Source organism: Trichosurus vulpecula, chromosome 3 (assembly GCF_011100635.1).
Source record: "Trichosurus vulpecula isolate mTriVul1 chromosome 3, mTriVul1.pri, whole genome shotgun sequence".
In the NCBI taxonomy this organism is placed as follows: Eukaryota; Metazoa; Chordata; class Mammalia; order Diprotodontia; family Phalangeridae; genus Trichosurus; species Trichosurus vulpecula.
In genome coordinates, this window is record NC_050575.1 from 444,645,989 (window position 1) to 444,658,215 (window position 12,227).

The following is a 12,227-nucleotide window of genomic DNA, read 5'->3' on the forward strand; positions in this document are numbered from 1 at the left end:
TACTTAGCACGGTGCCTGGCACATAGTAGGCACTTAATAAATGCATGTTTCCTTCCTCCCTTCTGTGTTCAAATCGCAGACTTGCCTAGTAACTTTGAACATGCCCCTTAAACTATGACTCAGTTTTCTCATCTACAAAATTCAGCTAGATCAGGGTTCTTAACCTGGAGCCTGTAAATTCTTTTTAATGTGTTGACAACCATATTTCAATATAATTCATTTCCTTTATAACAATGAATTTTCTGTATTTAACAACATTATCCTGAAGAGTCTCCACGATTCACCAGATTGCCCAAGAGGGCTATGACACAAAAAATGGTTAAGAACCCCTGAACTAGGTGATTTCTAAGCTCTAAATCTATGAATTCTCTGGTTTCAGTTGCTGAGTTTGGCCCCTCCTATCTCCCTGTTTTCTCCCCCTTCCCCACCTCTCCCTGCCTCCACTTGTCCTTCTCTCCTACCTCCCAGGCCTCACCCTGACCCTTGTGTCCTCACACGTTCTTCCTGGCACGACCTTACGTCTTGGCTGCTCAGGACTTCCTCAGTGATACTCCCCTGGCATTCGCCCCTGGTGATGGGTAGGCACATGATTGTGATTTAATTTACACTGCCAAATGCAGGGTTCATCAGAAAGAAGTTCCCCTTGTGCCTTACCGCTGGAGGAGTTTTCACTTACTGTTTGCATTTCATGAGAGCGTGAAGGTAAACATTTGTTTTTCCTTTCAGACTTCCCTAGAAACACTCAACAAAGCAATTGCCGGCTTTGTTGTCATGTCTGAAGAAATGGAAAGAGTGTACAATAGCTTCCTTAACAACCAGGTCCCCGCACTGTGGTCCAACGCTGCATATCCTTCCCTAAAGCCGTTATCATCCTGGGTCAAAGATCTCGTCCTGAGGACATCTTTCGTGGACGTGAGCAAAGCTGTCCTTTTGGTTTAGCTAAGCTAGCAGTATGGCTGGAGTGATGCCTCTTAGTCAGCCCAGGGAGGGGGTGAGGCGCGGTGGGGGACAGGGGGCAGGAATCTGTGTTTCTATGTAGGGAATTTCCAGAATGGGAATGCCTCCCACCCATGCTGATAACTTGTGACTTAGAGCCTTAGACAGCAGCCTGGCAACACTTGGAGGCTAAGTGATTTTGCCCATGGTCCCAGAGCTTGTCTGACTCTATCCTCTACAGCATGGTGCTTCTCATTAGCTATAGTTTATTGAAAAGCAACTATCATCAAAGTTCACTAAGCCAACGAGAGCTGAGCTGAGCTGGTGGTGTTCCTGAGGGTTGTCTCTGGAAGATGGATATTGAATAGAATGTTAGAAAAGGAAGGATAGACTGCATCCTCAGGGATTGTTTCAATTCTAGCTAACTCTTGGTGGGAGCAGCGGAAGGGGGCAAGTTCAATATACAACAGGCTTGTAGTAAAAATGAGGAATTCCAAGCTCAAATTACTTTCAGAAACAGTTTTAGGCACTTGGCTTCAACCTTGAACCACTCACACTGTAACTGTTGATTATCTGTGTGTTAAAGCTGGTGGCCAGAATGCGGTAAGCAAAGTCTTCCTGATTCTAAAGTTTTGGAGACACTAGAATGTATTGTTAATAAGAATTATGGTATCTCCTTGGCCATTTTAAAGAATTATTGGGTTAGTAACCAATTCTCTGGGCTGGTTTAAAGAACATCCTGGAAGAGGGAGAAGAGAAAGTCTAGGCACTAGTGACCTTGATTTAGGTAGAATATAGGCTCCTTCAGTCAAAAAAAATTCTATTGCGTTGTTTCTCTTTCCAGCTGTGGCTCAAAAGGGGACAGCCCAAATCATTCTGGATCTCTGGTTTCTTTTTTCCTCAAGGATTTCTAACAGGTACTAGTACTTTTCCTAAAGTTTTCCAGTAGGTCCAGAATCAACAGAGAATCATAGAATTATGAGAGGGAATGGTCCATTGGGATATAGCCTGCATTAGCTGGCTAGGAAGGAGCACAGAGAACAGGTGAGATGTTTGCTTAGAAAAGTTTTTTTCCAGTAACCAGAAGAGTACAAGGGCCAACCTATGGCAGACTCCTTAGGAATTTCTATTTCAGTATTCAGTTATGATGTCATTAGGTTCCATTTCTTAACTCACCTGAGAAGAAAGAAGTCCATAAATAGCAGAATTTCCTTAACTTCCCACATCCAGGCCCTCCTCAGGATACCTAGAACTTAGGGAAGAACAAGAAAGTCCTTTTTCTGGGACTTTGTACTTTGGATAGGCATCTCTCATTATAATCCAAGACCCAGAATTTTAAACTAGGTCAAAGCGAACGTGGGCAAAAATTATTCTCCTCCACTCCTGATCTGGCTATTGGCCCAGAGAATGTTCTTGGTCCTGTCTTTAGTATATCAGGGACAAAGAAACCGAGAACAGGGATAAAAAACCCATGTGAACATGTCTGTCCCACCAAGGTCAGGACCATGGACTTTCTATGTGGTATTCCAACTTAACAGGCTCTACCCTTCCCAATTCTGAGTCCTCAGGCAAAGGGCAGGAAATAGCCACTAAACAGATAATGAAAGCCAGACTTTTTTGTAAAAGAGGATTTTCTTTAGCACCTTTTTTCTTGCCTCTTCTGGGCACATGCCTCCTTTTCAATATTTATCCCCCAGTACTGCCGCCATGGCTGTCTAACCACAGACCACCGTCCACCACCACCACCTATCACATCATTACTGGGTTCCATCTGGGCCTTCCTCCACTGCTTCCCATCCCACCTCCTAAACCATCACCCTGATAAAGCCTGCCTGGCCAATCTCGTTCCTCAATACTAGTGAAGATGAGTGACTGGTTTGCTAATCTCTGATTAATTAATTCTGGGTAGTGTGTCATTAGGGATAGGGATGGGCTTGTGATGTCACTGGTATAGGGACCTCACTCCCTGATAATGCAGCTTGTCACAAAATTTGGCCTTAGAACAGGGGTCTTAGCCTTGTTTTGTGTCCTGGACTCTGTTGGTCTGATGAAGCCTGAGGACCCTTTCTCAGAATTATGTTTTTTAACGCATAAAAGAAAATACATGGGATAAGAGAATTATCAAAATATTTTCTAAAAAACAAGTTCATGGACCCCAAGATAAGAATTCCTGTATTAGAGGGTTACCATAGAGCAATGAGGATGCCCTGCCTAGGGTCACACATTCAGTACGGGTCAGAGGCAGGATTTGAACCCAAGTCTGTTGGGATCTGAGATTGCCAGTCCTCTATGCACTATGCCTACCCTACTACCTCTCATGAGGCATGAAGGTGTTAGTAGGTATATATATATGTAACATTACATATATATGTGTGTATATAGAGACATATTCACATATATATAATCACATACACATCTAAAAATATATCTTATATATCATATATACATGTGCCTATACATACGTGTGTATTTGGGTATTTTCAAAAAGACCACTCGATGCCCACAGTGCTTTCACTCAAAGGGATCCCACACAAGTGGTTGGAGTCTCAGGTTTGGGGCCAGCTGCTGGAGGAGATATGTGACCGATGGCGAATTCTAAGTATCCAGCCAGTCACACCGTCCACCGACAAGGGGGCAACCCCCAGAATATTGTGGGCTGGAAGTAAAAATGCCGAAGAGCCAACTTACCCATGCCTTTCTCCGATAGGAACTCTGCAGAACCACGCTCGAAAATACAATTTACCCATAGATGAACTTAATTTTTGCTACAACGTTATCCCTGTTTACCGAGACCAAGCCCTAGTGATCGAAGCATCCAAAACCATACAGTTCGGACAGGAGTTACCCATGGACAAGGAGGTACTGTTCCCTGTTGTACTGGGGGCCCTGGATGACCAGAGATAGTGTTGAGTCCACTTGTGCTGACTGAGTCAGACTGTGCACACTGTGTGGGTTCACACCGGTGCTGGGGCTGCATCTGTGTTGTAGCACACATGCCTGAGCCCTCAGTGAGGTCCCCGGCTCCACCTGTGGCTTCTCTGCCTCAGTCTGAGGGCAGTGTGGCACAGTGGAGAGAGGCCTCGCTGAAGAGTTGGAAGACAAGGGGCTCCCTTCCCAATTCTGCCGCAGACTGGGCTTGTTTTCTCTGAGCTTCAGTTTTGTCCTCTGTGATGTGGGGGTAGATAAAGCTATTGGGATGACATGTGTGTGAAGGGCTTGGACACATGTTAAAGTCCTATGTATACTATTGTGTTGATGGAGGAGAGAGACAGAGACAGAGAGAGAGATGAATGAATGGAGATAGATCAATAGAAAGATAGAGATTGATAAACGATAGAAATGGAAGCTAGATTAGAGATTGGTAGGTGTTAGAGAGAAAGATAATAGCTTAATTTCTAAATAATAGACATAAATAGATGCTAGAGATAGAAGATGATACATAGATTGATAGCCAATAGCTGTGCATATATGTATATATGGACATATAGATAAAATCTACCACATCGGGATAAGTATGGGGACTGAGCCTATGATCTCCTCAGTCTGGGGAGCTTCCTGTGAAAAACTCCCTCTGCCAATGTAAGTCAGTACCTTCTTCTGCAACTAACAGTCTTAGAGAGTGGTCTGGGGGCACTGAGCACTTAAGGGGCTTGTCCACGGTCATACAGCCAGTATGTGTCAGAAGCAGGACTTGAATTCAAGTCTTCCTGGCCCCAAGTCAGCGCTCTTTTTAAAAAATAATTTATTTTATTTTCAATTTGCGGAACAAGACACTCATTTCATAACACAGTACCACTACACCACATTATATTGTGTACGCATTGATATATATACAGCAGGTGAATGATTATAGAAAAACAGGGAATACCCCTGTGTCTCCTCCTAGAGAGAGCCTGATAACCCTGGATTGAGGAACTCATAAGGAGAGAGGAGTAATAAACATCTGGGGTTGGAAAAAAGGGGGATAGTTTAAAAAAGAAAAAAAAAACAAGCTAGTGTTTTTAAAAAAGGAGCTTGGACTAGGAAGGGACTAATGATAACTTAGCACATGTATAGCACTTTTAAGGTTCACGAAGCACTTAGACTGATCTGATCTAATCCTCTGAACAACCCTGAGGCAGGATTTGAATTCGGGTCTTCCTGACCCCAGGCCCAGGGCTCTATCCGCTTCACCTCCTAGCTGTCCCTATTTAATAGAGCTCCAGACAAATGCTCATCTGGCCTTCTTCCTTCCAATGCACAGATATTGTTCGTTGGAGTTGGAGGACATCTTAGAGGTCATTCAGTTCAACTTCCTCATTTCACAGATGGGGAAACTGAGGCTCACAAAGAGAGAGTCATGTTTCTAACCCAACATGTTAGACTGAACTCATTATCTTTCCCCAAACTCTCCTCTTCCAGACTATGGCTGGTGAAGGCGCCGCCATCTTTCCAACCTCCCAGGTCCACAACCTCTGTATTGTCCTTGGCTCCTCACTCTCTCACATGCCACTTAATCAGTCAACGGCCAAGTCTCACTGATTTTCCTTCCATGAGATCTCCTGCACCCCCTCGCCCTTCTCTCCACCAGCATCTCAGTCTGGACCTTTATTGGATCTCACCCAGATTTGCTCAGTAGCCTTCTCGTGGTCTTCCTGGCTTGAGCATCTCCCACTTCAATCTACCCCACACGCTGCTGCCTTGAACAGAGATCTGACCTCACGGTTCCCCTCCATGGCCAGCCTCGGCCATTCCCTCCTGCCTCGAGGTCACACGGCCTGATCCCAGCCTAGTTTTCCAGCTCAAGGGATGGTATCCACACACAGCACACACAAAGAGACAGACATGCACACCTACACACAGTGCACATACACACAGCTGTGCACACACATGCACACACAGAGGCATGCACATACATGTGGGCAGTATATGCATACACACATGCACGGATGGACACATGTACACATGTGCATGCATGTGCACACAGATACATATGTGCACACACTACAATCCTGCCATACTGGACTTCTCTCTGTTCCTCACTCAGGGTGCTCCATCTCCCACATTCAGGCCTTTGCACTGCCTGTGACCCATGCTTGGAATGCCCTCCCTTCTTGTAAAGACCTCATAAAGACCCAGTCTTAAGGACACAGCTCAGGCACCACTGTATGCATGAAGAATGTCCTAAACACCTGCAACAGCTAGGGCCTTCCCTCCCAAACTATCTTGTATTTAGTGACTTTGTATTTACCCACTTTATTCTGTCTACACACACATATGCACATATACATAGAGACACATACATTCCCTATTGTTCTATATATAAATGCATGCATGCCTACATATAAATAGATGCTCTGTACATATGTGTGTACACGTTGACTTACCCAAACTCCAGATATAGACAGACAGACAAATGATTGATAGATATAGATATACAAGTTGTAGCACCCAAATTCCAGATAGACAGATGGGTGGAGAAACAGATGATAGATAGATAGATAGATAGATAGATAGATAGATAGATAGATATAGATAGATAAATAGTAGATACAGACAGAGACATATTGTCTCACCCAGACTCCAGATAGATAGACAGACAGACAGAGATGGGCTGTCTCACCCAGACTCCAGATAGACAGACAGACAGACAGAGACACGTTGTCTCACCCAGACTCCAAATAGATAGACAGACAGATAGACAGACATAGATGTGTTGTCTCACCCAGACTCCCTATGGGTGGGAATTGCTTCGTTCACTGCATTTATATCCCCAGAACTTTGCCCGGTGTCTGGCCTGTTAGACTGTGAGGCCCTAGAGAGCTCAGGGACTTTTTGCTTTGTTGTGTCTGAGTTTTTGTCACTGCTGTTGTTGTGTTTCTTTGTAACCCCAGCACTTAGCCCAGTGCCTGGCACTTAGTAAGTGCTCAATAAAGGCTAGTAGACTACCTGACATAATAGGTGCTTAATAAATGCTGGTTGACTGCCTGACATAATAGGTGCTTAATAAATGCTTGTGGTCCTGCCTCCACAAACGCACCAGTTGGGTTTCTGTGCCTATGCTTCCCTTTCAGCTGCCGTCTCCCGAGGATGGTGTGCTGGTGCATGGGATGTTCATGGACGCTTCCCGCTGGGATGATGAGAACATGGTCATAGAAGATGCTTTGCCCGGGCAGATGAACCCCATGCTGCCCGTGGTGCATTTTGAGCCTCATCAGAACTATGAGCCCACCCCCTCACTGTACCACTCTCCCCTCTACAAGACTGCAGCCCGAGCCGGGACGCTGTCCACCACTGGTGAGAACGTTGTGATTTCAATGCCAAATGTGTCCTGAATGTTGTGATTGTGTAGACAGCTTTCTCACAGAGTACCCCAAAACATCCATTTCTGGAATAATGGGGTAATCCCAGTGTCTAATGCTAGGTGGCTCCATGGTGCACTGAGTGCTGGGCCTGAAGACAGGAAGCCCTGAGTTCTTAGCCGTGTGACCCTGAGCAAGTCACCCACCCTCTGTTTGCCTCAGCATTCTCATATGTAAAATGGGGCTAATCACATTTACCTGCCAGGGTTGTTATGATATCAAACGGGATAATATTTAAAGCCCTTTATTCCCTTAAAGCACTATAGAAATGCTGTCCTCATCAGCATCATCACCATCATTATTATCTGGCTTCCATGATTTCCAGCAGGAAAACGACACAGCAGCAAAACTAGTGGACTTGGAGACACAGGGCCTGGGTTCAAATCCAAATACTGTCGCCTTCTGCCCTTACACCTTCACGCAAGTCTTAGTTCCCTCGTCTGTTAAATGAAAGGTTGGATCGGATCTTCTCTAACCCTTCACCAGCTCTAAGTCCTGAGATCCATGAAAACTCTCCAGGTTGTAAGGAATGGGCAGAAGCCCAGGAGGAAAGGCCCAGGAGCTGGCTCCATACTTAAAGTCCCCAATGTGGCAGGTGGTCCACGATCAGGACTTAACGCAGTATCCCACCCAGCTACTCAAAGCAAACTTCCGGACCAGTAATGGCATTTTAGGGCAAGATTCCCTGCTTTCTACCAAGACTGAACATTGTCCAAATCTTGGGACCATATTAACAGTGAGATAAGCCAGCCGCTATTAACATTGGCCAGAATCTGACGTTGCCAGAGCACGTTATAGACATAGTGACATAGCACAGCTTGCTATTGGTGCCCTCTCTACCTGTGTCACCTTAGACACTTATCTGGGCCTCAGTCTCCCAATTCATAAAATAAGGGGGTCAGACTTGATGATGATTAAGGCCCCCCTCCAAGCTCTAAATCCATCATCTACAGTGTCAGGGCTGCCCCCGCCTCTGCTGTCCTTTCTAGCACACCATTGCTTCCCATCTTCGGGCAGGTATATGGAACCCAACCTAAGCTGAAAAAGAGAAATAAAGCTTTCCTGCTCGTGTGATTGCAGTTGTAATGTTGGTGTCCACTGACTGAGGCAGGGCAACAACATAATAACAAATGGTCACTATAAATTCGATGATATTTATAGATGAATTTGTATTTATTCTTCCCATTAGAATGCGTGCTCTTTGAGAGCAAGAGATAGTTTTGCTTTTTCTTCATCTATGATGCTTACGGATCTGAGACTTCGTGATCTTCCATTTGCTTACTGAGATGGAGCCTTTGGAATTATCCATGCCCCCCTTCCAATGGGCTGGACTCCAGTTTACTCGACCTCCCTGGACGTCTCTGGCCATGCTGCCTTTCTCATGTGACTGTAGCGATTCTCTGGGCCCACACGTCTCTGCTGTGTTGTCATCAGTGTCCGGTGTCATTCTGAAAGCAGAGCCCTGGATTCAGTCAGATTGCACCTGCTTGGAGGATCCCTGAGTGTTCCACCTAACATAGACACGAAGCAACTCGCGATGACCTTAGTCTTGTGAGACACGCGTTTCTCACCCCTACTGTGATCACTCCTGGCTTCTACGTATAAGAGCCAACACTCACATAAACCTTTAAGGCTTCCAAAGTGGTGCATAACATCTCTAGGATGTGGGTCCTGTTATTATCACCCCCATTTTAGAAATGGGAAAGCCAAGAAGGAGAAAGGACAAGTGACTTGCCCCTGGTCACCCAGCTACTGAGTGTCTGAGGCCGAATTCAAATTCATGGTTTCCTGACTCCAAGCCCAGCGCTCTATCCACTATGCCGCCCTACCTGCCTCAAAGCACCATATGCTTCTAAATCCCCAACGGCATGAGTGACACATTCCTAGGTTACTGTGATCAGCTACTGTGGGATCACTTTGCCAATTCACCATCATCCTCACCACCATTGACACTATGACTGTCTCAGCATCAGTGAGGAGACATCTGCCCCCTGGGTTTTCTTGGAGACTGGCCCTGTGTCTCCTTTGGTAATCATCCCCGTGACCCTTTGATTCTTTACTGACCATCCGAGTCAGCTTTTCTCCACTGCAGTGTCTTGCTGAGCCCTACTTAATTAACATCAGCACTGCTCCTGAATTTGTCTCTTACCAAATTTCTAGCTCTCCCCAACAAGTTGGCATAACTGTAGCTTGCTTGACTCTGGTGCCCACCTCTCAAGACACTGGCATTTGGAGTTTGCAAAGAAGGGAAGCAAGCTGTCAGAATGACAGAGGGCCAGGCTCGTCCACCATGGCAGAATCACCCCACAGCTCCACTTGGGTGATACAAATGCCTCCTGGTGCTTTTACCAGAGAAATTCAGTTTCTTCCTCTCTTAGCCTGAATACTGCGCATGCCATTGACACCACCCAAATGGAGTGGATGCTAGAGATCCCCATGGCCATTAGGTCTGGGTCACTTTCTTCTAGGGCCACATGCTGGCCATCTCCACAATCCCCCAGCCTGTCCCAGAGAGCTGTAGGAGGGCTGGGGATCAGGCCTAGATGCCAGAGTAAACTTGTATTTACCTCCTATTTCCCAGTCTGTGAGAGGCAGGCCCTTCTATCCTAATGCATAAGCTAAAAGATTATATTTAAGAACTCAGGCTGAGAAACTTATAGTCAGTTTCTGGTTGCATCACATTTAGGCACATGGATAAGTAGATAGAGTATTGGCCTCAAAGCCAGGAGGCTGTGGGTTCAAGTCCTTCATTTGACATATGCACTGCCTTGGTTACCTGGACAAGCCAAGCCACCAATCTCTTCCTGCTCTAGACAGCTAAGATTATAAGTCAAGGAGAAGATATCAGCTGGCATTGATGGAGGAAGTTTCCCCACCTGAGAGCTTCCTGTGCCAATGAAACATTAGGGTCTAGCCCCTATCCCTTTCCAGTCTGGGGAGACAGGAACTCAGAAAGCTAGGCTTCCATCATGACCCTATAGAAGAAGCAGCCACCTTGTCTCCTAGGTAGTAATGACGCCCTGTTGCTCACACCGTGTCTCCCTGCAGCTACCAACACTTGGCAATATGCATGCATGATTGGAGTGCTGTAATGTTAATGGAATGTGAAGATCTTCCCTGCCTATTAATAAGCCTCATGTGGAGCCCATTAAGGGAAGCTTGCTTAGGGGAGGCTTGCTTATAGAAAGGCTCTCAAACCTTTTGGTACTAAGTTGATTAGGCGCTGAGTCACAAGGGCTGTGATGCATTCTGGCTCTGAGAAGTGTATATATACTCTGAGTTGGTATTTTGCTTTGGGGATTAGCTTATGAGGAGGATCTTCTGATTCCCTGGTCAAGACTCTGAGTAGCCATATGTTCAGCCCCTCCCCGCCCACTGATCAGATATAAAGGCTCTCTCGATCCAGTGGTGTATGTAAAGTGTAGAGCAATATTGCTTTGATTCAGGAAGTCAAAGCCCTGTCTGTTGGTCTAATTTCTCAGCTTGTATTTTCTCTGATGTTCAGGGTGATGACCTTTTCCCCTGAACTAGGAAATGTAATTAAAAGTAGGATTTTTAGCCGCTTTCCTAGAAAAGCAGACTAAAGAACCTGTGCTAGCAGGCCATCCTGGGTGTTCTAGGGTGCTTGCTACTACAAGTGCCTAGCAAGGGATGTCTAAATTAAAACTGTTCCATTGAAGAAAACATTGTCTTGTTTGCTCTAAACTGAGTGAGGCCAGACTATGAACCTATAGGCCTACTAGCTGTAGGTGGATCCCCTGAGCCTGAGCATGGTGTCTTTGATCCTAGAGGTCTCAAAAGTGATACCCGGAATTCAACAAGCAATTTATGGGATTTGGCTTTTCGTTTAGCCCATCTGCAAGGTCCAGCATCCTAGGTTGGATAGGCAGCATGGGGCAGACAACATAACGAGTCTCAGTGAGGAAGATCTGAGCTCAAGTCCCACCCATGACACCAACTGGCTAGGTCACTGAACCCCTCAGTGCCCCAGGATACCCTCTAAGACTTCAAGGTGGAGAGAAAGGATGACCTGCATTGGTAGTGGAGTCAAGTCATTCATTAAGCACCTACTGTGTGCTACAGGGAATTTCCTCATACAGAAATCTCTACACTAATGAAGTCCAGATCAAGACCAATAAAAAGCCCTAGCTTCAGTTTCCTTCACTCTTTTCTAGAGACTTTCAGTGACTCCATTGACTCTCCTAGGACTGCATTAAATATTTACCTACCCTGGTGGCTAACGAAAAAGGGCAGTATGGTGTCATGGAAAGAATGCTGGATGCACAAGCAGGCAGGACTCTTGGGTTTGTTCTAGCCCAGCCCTTCCACTATTTGGCTGACGGAGTTCGGGCGAGTCACTTCCCTCATCAGCACTTCCGTGTGTCATCTTTAAAATGAGGAGGTTGAATCTGTCCTTTGAAATCGGTCCCTCGGTCCTTGGGCTGTCTGTTCAAGAGCCTCCGAATTCCACTAGGTGGAGGCAGAGAGCCAGGACTGGGGAAATCTGAAGCTAGCTTGTTGCACGACTAAACTTCAAGCATCACCTGAACCGCCGGAGATCCCAAGGACCTGTTTCTCCTGCGTTTCCGTCCTCACCTCTTGTCAACCACAAGTTGGGGGGGACCCTTAACACTGTTGCATTTCAATGATGTCAGAAGCAATCTAGTTGTTGCTTGGTCGTTTTCCAGTCATTTCCAACTCTTCATGACCCCATTTGGTGTTTTCTTGACAAAGATAATGGAGTCGCCGTCTTCTTCTCCAGTTCATTTAACAGATGAGGAAACTGAGGCAAACAGGGTGAAGTGACTTGCCCAGAGTCACACAGCTAGCAAGTGTCTCAGGCTGGACGTGAACTCAGGTCTTCCCGACTCCAAGCCTGGTGCTCTATCCACTCTGCTACCTAGTTAAGTCTAGTTAAGGCACCCTCAAAGTCCACTGCTGCCACTAGTC

At 45.9% G+C, this 12,227-nt stretch overlaps 1 protein-coding gene across 1 annotated transcript in view; it reads left to right on the forward strand.

Annotated features, from left to right (window-relative positions):
* Positions 1-12,227, forward strand: part of DNAH6 (dynein axonemal heavy chain 6) — a 251,551-nt gene that overhangs the window by 237,263 nt on the left and 2,061 nt on the right. The window contains exons 72-75 of the mRNA XM_036750156.1: positions 727-912; positions 1,781-1,853; positions 3,644-3,795; positions 6,990-7,212. Of these exons, the coding sequence (XP_036606051.1) occupies positions 727-912; positions 1,781-1,853; positions 3,644-3,795; positions 6,990-7,212 (634 nt within the window). The remainder of the gene's footprint in view (positions 1-726; positions 913-1,780; positions 1,854-3,643; positions 3,796-6,989; positions 7,213-12,227) is intronic.